This window comes from Solea senegalensis, linkage group LG20 (assembly GCF_019176455.1).
Source record: "Solea senegalensis isolate Sse05_10M linkage group LG20, IFAPA_SoseM_1, whole genome shotgun sequence".
Taxonomy (NCBI): domain Eukaryota; kingdom Metazoa; phylum Chordata; class Actinopteri; order Pleuronectiformes; family Soleidae; genus Solea; species Solea senegalensis.
Genome location: NC_058039.1, coordinates 11806562 through 11824028, shown reverse-complemented (window position 1 = coordinate 11824028; position 17467 = coordinate 11806562). Strand labels below are relative to the sequence as shown.

The following is a 17467-nucleotide window of genomic DNA, read 5'->3' as shown; positions in this document are numbered from 1 at the left end:
TACAAGGATTTCAAATATTTAAAAAGGTTTAGAAGAATACACGAGTGACTCTCCTGTTATGCAATAGGGTTATGTATTGTTATGATGCTTTAAATTTGTGCTTGTGTGTCTCTCTCAGCCGCGACTATGTGGATAAAATGGAAGAAGCCAGACTTGCACGGGAGGAGAGGTGAGTGTGTGTGTGTGTGTGTGTGTGCACCAAACCAAAACAACACGCATTCAGAACAGCTGAACCCGGGGGGGGGAAATGTTTGAGCCTGTGGTTTGGGAAGCTCGGTAATAGTGTAATTGTTTTCAGGTTAAAAAAAGGTGCTCTTCGCTGCCAGAGGCTACGGGGACGCTGAGACAATTTTCTTTGCTCCATCTGCCGGTTTTTGTCTCCTCTCTTAAGTAGCTGTATTTCAGCTGTCAGTCTGCCAGCGGCCTGATTGCTTTGGCTGCGTGCTGTGAGAAAATAAGATTCAGGATTTACAAAGCCTTCCTCGCTGAGTGCCCCTGCACACACACACACACACTCAAAGACACACACACGCACACAATGTATTCAAGCTCATGTACGTTTAAACACAAACAAGTGGAATCTTGCAGATGGGTATCACAGGAGGCAAGAGATACACTCGTGATTTATTCAACAAAATAAGTAAATCACGAGTCAGATATTAGTAAGGACGGATAACAACGGTCTAATAAACAAAATCCGATATGCTTATCATCACAAAATTTAAAAATGTCAGAAGGTAAAGGTCATTTTTGATTCTCTTTGCATTATTTTGTGTGTCTAGTGGAGTTTTCTGTCAACACAAGAGACTTCAAAAAGAGACAGAAAGAAAGGCAAATTAAGGACAGTTAGGATAAAACAGACATGCTTGAAAGTGTGACCACCTCTATCAGTATACTTCACTCCTGCACTTGTATATAATCTAGTATGGTGAAATAGAAATTCCTTTAATTTGGTAAATAATGATAATCTCTCATTTCACGTCTTAATTCATGATAGTTGAATACTGCAGTCCTCTTATCTAAAAAAAGAAACAAATTATGAGCAAAATGCCCCACAATTGCATTACATTACATGATTTCATGTAATCTTTACTGATGCATTTATGTGTAAATAGCACTTCACTGTTTTATTAAGTTGAGATGGAGCTACGCTACACAATTAGTTATTAGTAAATGATTTTCACACATTATTGTGTTATTCTGTTTAGAAAATCCACACATTTCGTAGTCTATATTTAACTTTGGCAACATGGTTATTATATAATAACGGCAATACAGAGATGCTTGGTAAATCCGACACATGTGGTATATAAAGTGAATTACAGATGTAATCGTCTGATCTTTTAAAGTGTTTTTTTTAAAACTCTTTATCTGTTAAACCTTATGCAGCATACATAGCTGGCTCACTCACTCCATTTCACTATCGATACACTATTACATTATCTGATATATGTACACTTACACACAAACACACTTGTGTTAGTATCCAGTTTCTTTAGTTCTCTGAAGTGGCCGTATGCTAATGAACTCTGAACAGAAGCTCCACACATTCATGGATCAGTGGGAAAGAGGAGGGGTTAGAGAAATAAAAAGAGAGAGAGCGAGAGTGAGTGAAAAAGACAGAGAGAGAAAGTTGACTCGATGCCATAAATCTCAGTTCAGGTCAGCGGGTTGAGTGGTAGAGTTTGTTAGATGGAGAGAAGGAGGAAGAGATAAAACGGGAGGAAGAAGGAGAACGGAAAAAGACAACAGAGGAGAGCTGATTGAGGCAACATCTTGAACAGGTTTACTCTGATTCTCTTCTGATGTTTGGCCTTTCAGAAGCCAAACTAGCATCTTTCTGTCTCTCTCATGCTTCTCTGCTGTCCTTCTCCCGTCCTCCCACCATCTTCCATTACTCTGACAAAGATGTTTCTTCTCTAAACTCCCTCTAATTTCATATTTGGAGTACTGAGTTTTTGGCTCGAGAGGAGAGAAGGAGAAGAACCTTTTATATGTTGTACTTTTGACTGTACGAAATGATGGGTAACTCGTTGTCTAGCCCTGTTTATTTGTCACCTGTCTTGTTGGCTGACGCCTCCGTCTCCCTCGCCCTTAGGTACAAAGCCGTGGAGCGCCTGGCGGCAGAGGAATACGAGAAGGACCGCATCCGGGTCTCAAGGACTCGCCCTGACCTCAACCTAAACTTTGCATCCTCTGAGGCCTGGCCCTCATCATCACGCAGCAGCACCCCGTCCTCCTTCGCCTCGCAAGATGACACAGAGGCCGATCTTGAAGCTGAGACCCCAACCGCCATTCACACACCGTCTGAGACAGGTATGACAAACAAGAACACTCATATTGACCAAATGGGCTTGCCTGTTATGAACTAGTTAAAAGATGTTTGACTGAAGATGAACGTGAAACTGTGGCCCTGACCTTACATTCATAGCATTGTCAAATGAGGTCTGTGTTTCTCAGTATAGCAATGTTGACATCCCCCACTGCACTCCTTGAAAAAGTGATTCTTTTTGTGACTAGCCACATGGAGGCAGCCACAGCGGCATTGCGCTAGTAAAGCGAGTAGGCTGAAAAAAGGTTGGATTAGGACTTACAAAACAGCATACAAAGAAAAGTTTCCAAGTGAATTTTACTGCTCAAAATCCCGGTTATTTTAGCAGTTTGACAAATACAAATCTCCCTCCGTCATGGTCACCATGGTAACCTCCTCTATTAGGGGAAAAACATTGGAGCAACAACTGGTGTTGTTGTTGTTTACAGTCTGACCAAACAAAAATCATGTTTCATTCCGTAATTGGAACGGCAATTCAGATTTCATGCTGCACACACTGTGTGGTTTTTAGTCGTGAGGAACAGACAACAGCAGGGAAACAGGCCGTGGAGATGAACTTCAAAGTCAAGGGTTGTAGGTATGCAGCAAGACGCCTGCAACTCTTCATCTAAGAGCTCGTATTTAAAACTGATCTGGAGTCAGGAAAATACCACAAATGACCCAATAGCCTTATGTTACCGTTGGATTATTGATTTATGATCCCTGTCAGATTACATACACGCGCCGTTTCCCTGTGAATCCCATGTGTTTGAAGGAAATCCAGCGTGTTAGTGCCTGACTCTGAAAATATGAAAAGATGTTGAGAATTTGGAGTCACAAAAGTCTTGAGGATTTTAACTTTAATGTTGAATTAGTGCGGTCATGTTCTCACAGTTTGGAGCTTTGAATCCCGCTGGTCGATGCTTTGGGGAGTCATAATCAAAACCAGAAGGTTGCGAGTTCAATTCCCAACAGTGCAACCCCCCCCCAAAGCAATCATTCTTAACCCTAAATTGTTCCTGCTGTTTAAATTAGCATCCAGGTGCGAGCAGAAGCAAAGGATTGTGGAAAATATCGAGGGTGATTTGAAAGAGGATATGGGTGAAAGGGTGAAATGTGTTCTTTGAAAGAGCTTTTTGAAAGTGCAAGTGTCAAAACATCTTGTGTCAGAGAACAGGCTTGTGCTGAAGCCATGAGCCGAGGTCCTGTCGGCAAATGTATGAGGCCTCATAGAGTGCCATGTTTTTTTAACCCTGCCCTGACTGTGCTGTTGACTTGTGTGTGTGTGCGCGCCATGTACACAAGTGTGTTTCGACGTCAACAAGAACTTAATTCTTCATTTCCTCTTCATATCCTGGTCCTGCGACAGCCTGGCTTTATTGTTTACATTAGTGTATGTTTTTGTTTTTCCTGTAAGTGTGTGTTGACACAGTGGTGTCCCACATGCAGGCCAAACAAGCGCACCTTTACAATCAAAGGCAGCCAGGTTACATGTTTCAAACAGTGTGCTACTGCAGTCATGCATCTTACAGTATGTTTCTGTGTGAATGATGTGTGCGAGTCTCATCAATAGCAGTCAGTATGGTGGGGCAAACAAACTAACATTCACCCCTTTTTTCTATGGCAGGAGAGGCTGACGACTCCAGCGCAAGTGTAGAAGCGGGGGAGAAGGAAGCAGAGGCCACCGCTGAGAAGGAGGAGGAGGAGGAGGAGGAGGAACAGAAAGAAGAGGAGGAGGAAGAAGAAGAGGAAGTGCAGGAGGAAACTGCAGCAGAAAAGGAAGAGGAAGAGTGTGAGCAGGAACCGGAGAAGGAGAGGGAGGAGGCGGAGGAGGAGGACAGCGGCATCCTGAGCGACAAGGAGCGACAGAACGAGGAAGTAAATGAAAAGGACAACTGCTCTGCCTCCAGCATCTCCTCCGCCAGCAGCACTTTGGAGAGAGAGGAGAGGGGGAGCACGGAGGATGGTGGGTAGATTTTTACTACAACACTCATTTGATTCACGTCACCAAGTTTTCAAATGCAATTTTCCTTTGAAGTAAGAGGAATTATGTGCCGTATTTGGCACACTGTAGTACTGTACCTCGAATGCTTTTACAGAGCGATACAGATCATACTGGATCTGATATCTGTGTGCTTTGAAAGTCTGTTTGACGTCACTGTGTGGGACATAAAGGGGTCATTTTAAATGAACCATAGGGCCAGGGATTGATGTAATGCTAAAAAAAACAGTTTATCTACCCACTAGGGCGAATAAGCACACATTTTCTAAGACATTAATGAGAAACTTATAACAATGTGCATTATTTTTCACATCTGGCTCTCTCTCTCGCTCTGTTCCTTTGCTCTCTTTTTTTGTGTATATAAGAGTGTGCTCTATCCGTATGTATGTCTATGTACAGTATATACATATAAATTCCAACACTATTGTCTCAGTGACAGAGTTCACTGTGATATTGGGTGTGAAAACTTGTTGCACCTTGCCTTATTTATTTTGTTGTACCTATTTTGACTTTGATAAAAGCAATAAACGATGAAGAAAACATCCTTACATCCTTAAGCTCATCTCTCTTACTCTCTTTTTCAGGCTTAAAGGAGGCGGAGGTGAATGAACCGTGCGGCAAACTCCTCAACAGCAAACTCTTTATGCTGGATATGCTGTATGCCCAGAATAAGAAGCACAGTGAGGAGGAGGAGGAGGAGGGGGGGGATGCAGAGAAGGAGAAAGAAAGAGGAGAGGACAAAGACAAAGAAACGCACGAGGACGCTGAGGAGCAGCTGGACAATGATCAGGAGAGCAACAGCAGGACAGACAATTCAGAGCACCGTGGCACCATCCGTCCTTTGGCTGAGCGATTTGGAGACCTGATCAAGGACCTCGGTACGTCCCACCCTCACTTGGAAGCTCCAGCCATTGAACCCCCTCCTCCCCCACCCAAAAAGGAATCAGACACTATCTGGGACCAGCTCCTGGCCAGCCCTCGAGAGCTGCGCATCGGGGACATCAACTTCACCGACTTGACGGAGGACGATGACAAGGACATTCTGGATGCAGTGTCGATGGTAGGATGTGGGGACCTGCCTCCGCCGCCCCCTCCTCCACCGTGCTTCCCCCCACTGCCACCCAGGCTAGGCAACTGCCCCCCGCCTCCCCCATTGATTGGGATTATGAGGCCTCCACCGCCTCCTTGCTTCAGCTCATCGATCCCAGTGCCTCCTCCTCCGGAGCCGCCTCTGTTCAACAAGAAGAAGAAGACAATCAGGCTCTTTTGGAGCGAGGTGAGTCGAGACAGAATTAACCCTTTTAATTATTTAATCAGGGACAAATTAGACCTGCTACAAACACATTCATGTGTCACAGAACAAGGAATGTAAGAAAATATGAACGTGATATTTCATGATATTTTACTCAATATGTAAATATACTTGGAAGTACTTTTGTTGTTATATTTAAGCAGACTTTTGGCTGTGTGACTCTCTAGGATCCCAGTGTATTGCAGTACATCGTATCGTTCCTCCTGTATCTGGATATGTATCGCCAGACTCTTGCCAATACACCACCCTGAAACAAAACTTTTTACGACTAAGTTTTGTAATTCAAAATGATAGTAATTTATCACGCTTTCAACAACCGTGAAACAGTTATAGCCAAAGTATGCATTCAGTTTCTGTTTACGTCATTTTAGATTGCGCTTTAGCTCTATTTTGTAGGTTGCGTAGAAGATCCTGCTGGGTCACGATGAAGAGATTAGTCAAAAACTGCCTGTTTCCATTAAGCAGTTAAGATTAAGAAGTTATTAAAAAACAGTGACTCACGCTCCATGTTCCTGTGGCTGCAGCTATTTGTGGCTCCTTGTGTCTCATTTGCCGTGTTTATTGTAGGAAATGGGAGTCGAACACATGTCTCTACTTAATGTCGTCCATTCTCGCTGTGCTTGTGAACAGGTGCGCGCGACAGACTCGCAGTACAGGGATTATAAGCGGAGTGAAGACTCTCTCTGGGCCAAACTGGAGCCAGTCAAGGTGGACACGGCTAAACTGGAACACCTGTTTGAGTCAAAGTCAAAGGAGATGCCAGTTACAAAGGTAAACATCCACTGCTACAAGCACTGTCCTGTGTGTCTGTTACATTAAAGCATTGTCATATGAGGTTGATAAAGTCTATCAGCTTTATCTATCAGCTACATTACACGCTGGTCAAAAGAAACCAATTTAGTTTCATTCACAAAGATATATATACTGTGTATATATACATATATATATATATTGTGAATAAAATGAGAATGCCGCTTTCTTTTATCACATGACTTGAGATGTAAGTGTCTGCAACACGAGACACCTCCGTGTTGTCACAGTGAAATTTCCGAGAGGCATTAACCAGGGTTTTAGCACCTACTCTGCTCCACTTTTATGTGGTAGTGCATTACAACCGTCCCCCTACAATAGCTTATGATAGCCTCAAGTTCTCATGAGGTCATGTCCACACACACACACACACACAGTGACAACACGTCTGCGAACACTCACATCAACAAACAAAACACACATGAACGCACACACACATACAGCACAGAGTTATCCTGTAGCGATGTTTCCTGCCTAATAACCAAGTCGTTCCTGTTTCAGTTACGATCCGTCTAAAAGTTACAAGCCCGTAAAAAACAGACCACACTGAAAAAAATCCGCCAGAGGGAGAGAGAGACAGACCCAGCGTTGACGCTGTGTATTTTTGTGACCTAGAAAACGGCAGCGGATGGCAAACGTCAGGAGATCATCGTGTTGGACTCCAAGAGGAGTAACGCGATCAACATTGGCCTGACGGTGCTGCCGCCTCCACGCACTATCAAGACAGCCATCCTTAACTTTGATGAGTATGCACTCAACAAGGAGGGAATAGAGGTGAGTGAGAGAGACATGAGTCATGATTGATGCTCATCTTCTTTTTTAATTCGTGGTACCCAAGTAACAAACTCAAGAATCTGCCAATACTGATGCAGTCCTTTTAGTCTCCAACTGTGTAACAGATATAAATGCTGTCTCTCTTTTTTACAGTCTGTGCATAGTAAAGGTTTTTTGGATTGCATCGGATTGTAAATTTTATCTCTCCTATATCATATCATGACGTCTCTTATCCCCCGGCTGTTGTTGCCCACAGAAAATCCTGACGATGATCCCCACGGAGGAGGAGAAGCAGAAGATCCAGGAGGCTCAGCTGGCCAATCCAGACATCCCGCTCGGCTCAGCAGAGCAATTCCTGCTCACGCTGTCGTCCATCAGTGAGCTCTCGGCCAGACTCCAGCTCTGGGCCTTCAAGATGGACTACGAGGCAACGGAGAAGGTACGTTTGAACGTGAAACACTACTTGAAACTGTTATAAATAATAAACAAATTGCCGTTAGATTCCAGCCACAGTGAAGTGACTGTTAACACAAAGAAACACACACAAAAAGTTTCATAAGTGAATCCTATTGCACAAAAAGCAGAATAAACCTTGCCCCCGCCTGCCCGTGTGCTGCAGGTGTATACACCCAAACGCTCCCTCAGTCAGGTCTGATAGTGTTGCTTCACAGAACCTGTTTTCCGATGAAGAATGTAATTTTCTAAACAGAGGCAAAACAAAAACACTGCAGCTTTAAACAGTTGACAGTTATACAGCAAAATATAACTAGACGTTGAAAAGTGTAGCCCCAAACCAAAGTCGTTGTCAAATACATATTTAAAGTCATGCTATCGCTACCATACATCAAAGCCACGGTGCGGCTCAATGTGTACTGCATGTGTATTACGTCCGTGTCAGTATCAACAAGCCTTTCTTGTGCAAACAACATCTGCAAAACGTCAACATAGTTACATCATAACATCATAACCAAATATGCAAGCTTATTAGCGGCGTCGCATCCTCTCCTCCCAGCACACCATGTTTTACTCAAGCATAGAATGCATCCCGGAGGAGATGGGAGTTCAAAGCCCAGGCCAGACAATGAGAAACATGCCCGTCCCTCCGTTCGCTGTCCTGCGAATTTTACGGCTTTCCACAGGATGCGGTTGTCTTTAATCTCTCCATGGAAGGCAAGATTCCCCGCCGCATGTTCAGTAGGGCCGCATTCCCGACTCAACCTCCGTAGGACGGTGCGGTTGGGGGAGGCTAAATGGAGGGCAAGTTACCGTGCAGGCACACAAGAAAACAAAGGGCTCATGTGCGTTTGATAGTGAGGGTTGACCGAGGCGGCAGCCTTTAAACAACATCCACTGACCTTAAACGACAGCAGATGAGTTGTTGCGCGAGAGAAAGTGCACCTGTTCACCCCTTACATAGACTAATGAGACACATGTGTCTGGTTTGCATGTCTTATTTGCCTTTATTAACGATGTGTGTTTGTGTGTGTATGTGTGTCCTCCTCCTCCTCCTCCTCCTCACAGGAAGTGGCGGAGCCGCTGCAGGATCTGAAGGAAGGTATGGAGCAGCTGGAGAAGAACAAAACTTTACGCTACATCCTGTCCACGCTGCTCTCCATTGGAAACTTCCTCAATGGCACAAATGTAAGTCATGAATGTCGCCTCTTTCTGCAGGTGCAGGATTTTTGTTGTGGTGTTATATCCACATCTGGACTTTGATACTGATTCCATTAAAAAAAAATACATTCAAACACTTAGCACACAAAGCCTCGTCCTTCTTCTCCTTCTGCTTCTTCTTCTCTCTTTAAGGAATCCGAATGACACTTTTTAAATATTAGGCGATACAGAGGAAGTTATTTAAGTTTGATATCCAGACCTAGTCACAAACCTGTGTTGTCTGTAGTTGCACTGTAGTGATTGTTATTACATGGGTAAGTTTACATTTTGAAGCTTGAAACTACTATAACATGGTGAGATTAGATATAGTTTAACTGATCCGCTGTACTTAAAACCCTCTTTATCCATGTAATAATGTGTCCAGGCTAAAGGCTTCGAGATGACGTACTTGGAGAAGGTTCCGGAGGTGAAGGACACGGTGCACAAACAGTCTCTGCTGCATCACGTCTGCTCTGTGGTGGTGGAGAACTTCCCTCAGAGCACCGACCTCTACTCAGAGATTGGAGCCATCACGCGCTCGGCAAAAGTACAGTACAGCTTCACGCTCACTCGTAACTGCTTATAAATAATGTGCATCCTGTGAAATAGAATTTCTGTCATTTAGAAGAAATTCAGTGACACGATTATGTTCAGATTTTTTGAAAAAAGCTACTATGACACTTGACTCCTTGAAACAGCCTCTCCCGAGTTTCATTACACATTTCTGCGTGACGTGAATACTCACTATAAAGTGACATTCTACCAACAAACGCCTAACATTTCTTCCATCAGGTGGATTTCGATCAGCTGCAGGAAAACCTGTGTCAGATGGAGCGCCGCTGCAAAGCCTCATGGGACCACCTGAAGGTCATCGCCAAGCACGAGATGAAGCCCCAGCTGAAGCAGAAGATGTCCGACTTCCTCAAGGAGTGCGCCGAGAGGATCATCATCCTCAAGATTGTTCACCGCAGGATCATCAACAGGTAGTCTTCTCGGTTAATATATCCTGCAAAAAAAAAAATGTGTGTACTATTTAAATACATATTTTCAGGACAGTTGTGATGCGTCTTTGTCGTCCTCTGCTTTCTCCCAGGTTCCACTCGTTCCTGCTCTTCCTGGGTCATCCGCCGTACAGTGTGAGGGAGATCAGCGTCCACAGGTTCAGTAAGATCCTCAGCGAGTTTGCGCTGGAGTACCGAACCACCAGGGACCGCGTCCTGCAGCAGAAACAGAAAAGGGCCGACCACCGCGAGCGCAACAAGACCCGAGGAAAGATGATCATCGACGTGAACGCTCCTGTAAGCATCACTCTGACTCTCAACCCTGTGTTTCTCTCCGTTTTCTTCTTTGCCCAAATCTTGTGCTGCTTTTTTTCCCACCTTTTCCTGCATTTCCTTCTTTAATTTTCACCCATTCTCTCTCTTGTAGTCTGATGATGAAGAGGAGAGTGAGGTATCAACGTGTGTGCTGCCTGTCTGCATGTGTGTGTGTGTGCGTGTGCATGCAACCACTGAATGGAATTTCAAATTTTCCTTTTAACGTGAAGTCTGCGTGGAACAAGACACAATAATCTTTACAGGGTGGATAATTAGAATAGAACAACATGTCAATGTTTCACTCTCTGTCGTTCTGTTTCATCCGTCAGTCTGGTCGATGTGGCTCCAGCAGCAACAACAGCGCCCCTAGTGCCAGCCAGGAGGCCGAGCAGCCTCAAGGCCTCGGCCATGCTGAGGATGCTGCAGAGCACGAGAACATGAAAGCAGTGCTGCGAAACAGCCTGAGCAGCGGTGACAGGGAGAGCAGCGGCGTGCCAGGACTCCGGACACGGACAAGATCGCGGCCTGGACGAGGAGGTGACAGGAAGTTACTTGCAGAAGTCGCGCACAGTAAAAGAAAAACCTTAGGTGTGGTTCTGTCTTATCATTTATCGCTGTGCCCTGTGTGATTTGTCCAGGTCGCACTGTGCAGGCGTGGACTCCACCCGTGGAGGACACTCAGGTCTGTGGAGACGACGACGCGGACGAGATCATGGAGCGCATCGTGAGGTCGGCCACTCAGGGTCCAGGAACCAGAGCTCAGCCCCGAGAGAGGAGGAGGTCCAGAGCAAACCGCAAGTCATGTACGACCTAACTCGCAAGCAGATTATGTTATATGGCATGTGTGTGTTCACAAAGGAAGGGAAGTAGCTGCAAAAGTTTGAAATGTCAAACAGCTGTCTGTAAAGAAAGTCGTATAAATGATACCTGCTTTCCCTTTGACAGTGAGGCGGACTCTGAAGAACGGCCTGACAGCAGAAGAAGCTCTTGCTTTAGGACTAAGCGATTCTCCGGATCCACCAATGTGATCATCTGCTTGCCCCCCCTCCCCCAGACCGCCCTCCTCATCTCTTTGGAAACACCTGGATGCCACGCCTCTGTCATCATCATTCTGCCTTCGCCTACAAAGTTGAAATGTTACAAAGTCCCGTAGGTGTTGGCCAGCTGCTAATCTTCTGTTAACGCGCGAGTGAACAAAAACTGCAGCCACGATAGTGTTTTTAATGCAGAACACAGAAAGAACAACGAGAATGCAAACGAATGAAGACTGATGTATTCAACTTTAGTGATGCTGCATATACACTGAGCTGAAACGTGTTGTTTTGGGGTTGTTGTTGTTTTTTTTTTATTTATATCAACATATTTTAAAACACTGCATTAGTCCAAAGGCTTCACTCACAGACATGCTTGGAGGTTTCTGCAGCTGTGACTTTTGTTTATTTAAACTGTGAAATGTGGTTGTCAAGATGAGCAGAGACGAAGCTTCATTGCTTTTTCATATCCAGTCTCTCCTTCCTGAGAGGTCACCGCAGACAAGGATGCTTATTCAGGATCTTCCTTTGTGACAGTGTTTGTTTGTTTTTTGCACCTGCACATTTCGACGCATGGTGAGCGGAGCTGAGTGGAGAATGTGAACGGTTTGCAATCTGATGTGTGCCTTTCATTTTATAAAGGGACATTGCTGTACCTTTTTTTTTTGCCAGATTGCTCCCTGTGGTGTTAACTGAAGCAACTTTCTTCTTCTTTTTTTGACAAATTGTCCTCAATATTTATTTGCGAAGCTCGGACATGGAGCACCTTATTCAGCATTAATGAGCTGTCAATGCTGAAGTGAATGACACAGAAAAAGGAAGTTTTTTAACTGTTTGTAAAGTGTAAAAAGACAAAAGGATAAGGCTTTTTTTTTTTTTTTAATAATCTATTTGAAGGATATGCGGAGAACTCTGCATAAAAGACGTGTAAATGCCCTCGTCAGCTGCCAGGTACAGTGTGCATGTTTAGTGCTTTTCATGTTCTGTATTATTATTTTTGTGGTTTCCTGTAGAAACTTGTATTATAGTCTGAGAGAATGGATAGAAAGAAGCTGTTCTGTGAATTGTGGAGAGAGAGAGAAAAAAAGAAATGAAAGTGTTCCTCTCACAGCACAGCAAAACCTGGGAAACTTCTCTGCATAAATATTATGCAGTGAGCCGAAAATGAGACACTTTCACTTGAAATGCTGTGTATAAACATTCTGCAATAATAATAAAAACAAACAAAAAAAGACAAAACCATAAAGTGAAAAAAAGTGAATGATTATGTCATTCTTCTGGAGTCCTGTGGTGCCATGAACTACACAGTGACTGCTCGCTTTACTCATGTAGCATATAGTCGTGTTTCACTGACTGCAGTACAGTCCACGGTCACCACTCTGCTGTGGGTCGCTGGATCCACTCCGTGCTGGCGGCTCATGATCACTCTGGAAGCTGCAGGGGTTACAAACACAAGCTGCTGTCAACCAGAGAGGACGGGTAGACATAGCAGGTATGTGTTCTGCACTGTAGTGATGTTACATAAATATGTATATATATATAACATATATACAGTATGTGTGTGTATATATATATGTATACATACACATATATACTTATGTATATATATGCATGCTGCCTTTATAAATGATGTGCTTTGTATTTTATAACTAAATCTGGCTCATTGTCACACAATTCATCACAGTACATTATCATCCTTGTACTTATGTTTGACTGTACATACAAGCCAATGAGATAGTGAATGAATCTCTAAATAGTCCAATGATTTGAATGTAAATTGGAATTTTAATTGTTAAACCCTTGCCCTCTTATTGTGTTATTTTATATATTGCCTCAATCCTCAATGAGTCCTGCAAAGCATGTTTACAGCTGGAGATAATATGTACAACATGTGCCATTAATGTGTTATTTAACTAATGAATTTCTTTGCTGTTCTAGACTCAGGGACACCAGCTGACCCCTGACAGTCCTGGAGAACAAGCACTGATGTACCAACGCATGATGAAAAACACTTTTTCCTGAAGAGAAAAAAAGGCACTGAACCTTTTCTGTCCTAGACTCAGTCGTCTACCTTAAATGGCTTGTACGTGAAGAAGAGAGACATGAGAGAGTCAAGGTTTTGACATCTGTATTTGACATGAAATGGAGGTATCAAGCACCTCTAGTATTCATAAAACAATCCATAGCAACTACATTTAATTAAGTGTGATCTCAACAACTGAGGAGAAAAACTGTGTCCAGTGTCGGTTGCGTTCTACGTGTTCCAATCTGAGTTAAAGATGAGCTTTACTGTGTTTATCTAAAAATAGTCTCTGTTGTGCCCTTTTATGCTGCATTTCCTCTTCCCAGTCAGCAGGGGGCAGTGTACACTTAAATTACAGCTTTCGACACGTCTGGCCTGTTGGAAGAATAAAAACAAATCCCTGCTTTCGGTGTGCTGGTGGTGTGACACGTCTTCAGCAGCAGCAGTTTCTAACAATCTCCGTGTTACAGGCTGTCTAACGTCAAACCATGGCCCAGGACTTGACTCTGCTGTGGGGCACCGGCTCTCCTCCCTGCTGGAGGGTGATGATCGCCCTGGAGGAGAAGAAGCTGCAGGGCTACAACCATAAACTGCTCTCCTTCGACAAAAATGAGCACAAGTCGCAAGAAGTGTTGGATATAAATCCCCGGGGTCAGGTACGAGTAAGACTGCGGTCAAACGATCTGACGCTGATTTGTAAAGACATTAACATCCGGTTTTCAAAATAAAACCGGATGTTAAAACGTTTGAAAGCACATCTTTGAAAAAATAATGAAAATCACAAATGTTTCAGCGACTTAGATCAACTGTATAAAGACATTTCTCTAAAAGTTCTGAATAAGAATGAAAGCGTTGTATTGAGCACATTGATATATGCAAGTGTGATATTAGACATTTCTACTGTGCTGTTTTAGAGAAATTTTGAGTTAAATGTCCCATATTTGCACTTTTTAATTTAAAAATGATCAATTTCAGATTTCAGAACTAAATTTCCCATATGTTCTGATCAGGACTGCCTAGCTTGTGTTCAGGACATCTATGACTACTACCATACTGTAAATCAGACATTTTACTGTACAGTTTTAGAGAAATTTCACTTTTTAATTGAAAAATGATCAACTTTCAAGTGCAATTTCTTTCTAGTGTGTCTGATTACAAATATGGGACTTTTAACTTGAGATTTCTCAAAAACTGCAGTAGCCATAGATGTCTTGAACACAACTTAGTCAACGGAAAATGTAGTTTTTATTACTATTATCACAAAGTTAATGAGCATGCCACACCTATCATGGGACCATTAGTGGACATTTTGTCTCAATTTGTGAATTTTATAGCTTTTTATACACTTAAAAGATAATATCTTGTGTTATTATTCTAATACAAACGAGCTAAAGTGCATTCGTTTATTTTTCAGTAAATGCTAGTACATATTCTTTAAAAACATAATAAGAACACCCATGCTTGGAGAATACACATAGATCCAGCTAGTTAAACGTGTAAAACAGACTGTTTCTGGTCCCCATGAGGACTTGTATGATGCAGCGCAGCAGCTTTAATTGGATCCCAGTGGCACTTGCATTAATACTGGATTTAACTAACAGGCGTCTCATGAGAAAAACTTAAACAGCCTCATTCTTATAGCCTGTTTGTTTTTATTTCAGCTTCCCTCTTTCAAGCATGGCGACGTCATTGTGAACGAATCCTATGCAGCCTGTTTTTACCTGGAGGTGAGTGAGCCGTGCAAATATGACAACAAGCTATGTTATATGTATATATGTGTGTTTTCCTCTTCTGATGACAGAGTCAGTTCAAATCCCAGGGGAGCAAGCTGATCCTTGACAACCCAGCAGAACAGGCACTGATGTACCAGCGCATGTTTGAGGGACTGACGTTCTACGAAAAACTGAGTAAGTTGAATAAACAAAATAAATCGTGACGTCAAACCCACTCTGGCTGCAGTGACGCGCGTACAATAGATTCCACTTTTAATGTAGGAACATTTCAGAAGACAAAATGCCTGCAGCCTGTCAAGAAAGTGAAACGAGAACTATTAAATGTCTTTAAAGGTGTTGTTCGGGTTGTTTTTTGTGTGTGGTTGTATGGGGTGTTGACACTCTAGCCCTTTTCCCAATGTTCACTCTCACAGACTCACAAACATTGAGTTGTGTTTGTCAGTGTGGGCTTAGGTCTTACCTTAGAAGAAATTATAAAGCGTGTGAGGGCCCCCTAGCAGCCACTTTAAGCACTTTACGGCCAAGGAAAATATTTAAGGTTTTTGCATAACATGACATACAAACCTTGTTTCACTCCTTAAATAAACAGAGAGTTAGCAACGTAAAATAAAGCAAAAATCACAAACTCACCAAATGAGGCGACTGGCATCATCAAAGTACCGAGTATAAAGTGACGTCACATCGGAAACGGCGTACTATATGCCGACCGTTATTAGCATCTGCGACCGTACAAACAGTCGATCCATTCATGGCCGTGGTACCACCGCGCGTCCGATCCACGTAAACGTGACATGTTTCTGCTTTGTTCCTGCTATTTTTGCCATTGCTTAGCAGACACATGCGGAAGTGAAGCTTCCTCTTCTGCTTCTATGTCAGAATAGCCCATTCCGACTGAACGCTTGATGCATGTGTACCCATGTAAACGATGAAAACTTAGTCGGAATGGATCTCTGAAGACATTTTGTATATGTTAACGTAGCTAATGTGTCAAAACCTCATACAGTCACGGTTCATGAGACCTGAACTATCCCTTTAAAGCGACAATGTTCCAGAAGACAATGAGCTACTTCTCTTCAGACAAACAGTATTATTGATTGGACACTATTTTACAGTGTCCAATCAATCTCTGTATGTTTTTGGACTGTGTGTGTGTGTGTGTGGGGGGTACCTAAAGAATCCCAAACTCTAACCCAGTCTCCACACAGAAATCTTCTTGCCACCATTTGGCCGCGGATGTTATGTTGTCATTCAAAAACGCACGCTGCTATTTGCTCATTATATCGCGTCTCTAACTAGATGCAGTTATCTACTACAGCTGGTATGTCCCTGAGGAAGAGAGGCACGACTCAGCACTCAAGAGAAACAGGGAGGCTCTGGCAACTGAGCTCAAACTCTGGGATGGTTACCTGCAGAAGGTAATGTACTGTATGCACAGTACACACACACACACATGCCTTGACATGTACTAAAACATGTTGTATTGTCCACGTGTGTGTGTGTTTTCAGCTGGGTGACGACTCATACCTGGCCGGACGGTCCTTCTCTCTGGCAGATGTGACCGTTTTTCCGACTGTTGCTACTGTTTTCAGATACGGGTGAGCGCTGCCGCACTGTGCTTGAGTCACACGGTGAAGTGGTGAAAGCGAACTGTAAAAACAAGTTCTCCCGCCTTCTGTTTTTCAGGTTGTCTGCAGAGCGTTACCCGCACCTGGGAAAGTATTACACTCTGCTGCAGGAGAGGCCAAGCATCAAAGCCAGCTGGCCTCCTCATTGGCTGGAGAACCCTGAGGGCCAAGACACACTCAAAGACATCTGATATCTGCACTGCACTGCAGAGCTGTGTGAAATGTTCTCATGTGGATTCTCTAATAATCCTTACTCTAATAATCCTAGAATCCCAAACTGAAATTGTCAGAAATCAGACTTGCAGTCAAGTCCCGGATAGAATTGTGTTGAGCTGTTTGTTTGTTGACATAGCAGTTTATGTTGCCCAGATACAAGTCGTGTGTATCTAGTCTCTGTTGACTTAATAAACTAAGAGTTACTAGAGCAGCAGTTTCTAACACCCTTTCTGGTAAATATGGGTCACATTTATCAGAGAACACAATGTAGACTGTGTTGTAAACCAGTATATAGCAAAGACTAAGTTAAACTAAGACAAGACAGCAGTACAGTGTGAAAGAAATAAACAAAAACAAGGAAACACATCATTATATAACATCTATAAAACCCTTAATAATATGGTGTAGTTCTCTTCCATAGGTGGCGATTTACTGTAGGCGGTGTCTGCCTTATTGTTGAAAGGCAGTGCCTGAACTGGTTTCCCTCGGCACAAAGGTAACTCAAATGAACTGTGGAATCATGACTTTGCATGAAAGTGATTCAGCACTTCATGCAAAATGCAAAACAGACGTTTACTGCAGCTGGATCAGTGGAACATCAGAGTGTTTATCTTCGAAACACTTTCAAATCTGTTTTGCAGAGAGTTTGTTAAGTACAATG

At 43.2% G+C, this 17467-nt stretch overlaps 2 protein-coding genes across 7 annotated transcripts in view; both read left to right on the top strand.

The window, feature by feature from the left end:
* The window catches only part of fhod3a (formin homology 2 domain containing 3a), a 46889-nt gene extending 35614 nt beyond the window's left edge, over positions 1-11275 (top strand). For 5 of the 6 annotated variants that reach the window (XM_044052938.1, XM_044052934.1, XM_044052935.1 and 2 more), the window contains 15 exons: positions 119-169; positions 2099-2316; positions 3939-4277; positions 4898-5589; positions 6256-6396; positions 7051-7209; positions 7466-7648; positions 8731-8850; positions 9248-9409; positions 9655-9845; positions 9956-10160; positions 10291-10314; positions 10508-10715; positions 10817-10981; positions 11124-11275. In XM_044052938.1, coding sequence (XP_043908873.1) covers positions 119-169; positions 2099-2316; positions 3939-4277; positions 4898-5589; positions 6256-6396; positions 7051-7209; positions 7466-7648; positions 8731-8850; positions 9248-9409; positions 9655-9845; positions 9956-10160; positions 10291-10314; positions 10508-10715; positions 10817-10981; positions 11124-11206 — 2941 coding nt within the window. In that variant the 3' untranslated portion in view covers positions 11207-11275. The remainder of the gene's footprint in view (positions 1-118; positions 170-2098; positions 2317-3938; positions 4278-4897; positions 5590-6255; positions 6397-7050; positions 7210-7465; positions 7649-8730; positions 8851-9247; positions 9410-9654; positions 9846-9955; positions 10161-10290; positions 10315-10507; positions 10716-10816; positions 10982-11123) is intronic. The other variant, XM_044052933.1, reaches the window with a different exon arrangement.
* A 2364-nt stretch (positions 11276-13639) lies between these two features.
* On the top strand, positions 13640-17014 carry LOC122786557 (glutathione S-transferase A-like). Its single transcript, XM_044052941.1, has 6 exons — positions 13640-13888; positions 14894-14959; positions 15034-15139; positions 16262-16380; positions 16472-16560; positions 16649-17014. Exons 1-6 carry the CDS (start codon positions 13721-13723, stop codon positions 16779-16781), a joined length of 681 nt encoding a protein of 226 aa, XP_043908876.1. The 5' UTR covers positions 13640-13720; the 3' UTR covers positions 16782-17014.
* The last annotated feature ends 453 nt before the right edge of the window (positions 17015-17467 follow it).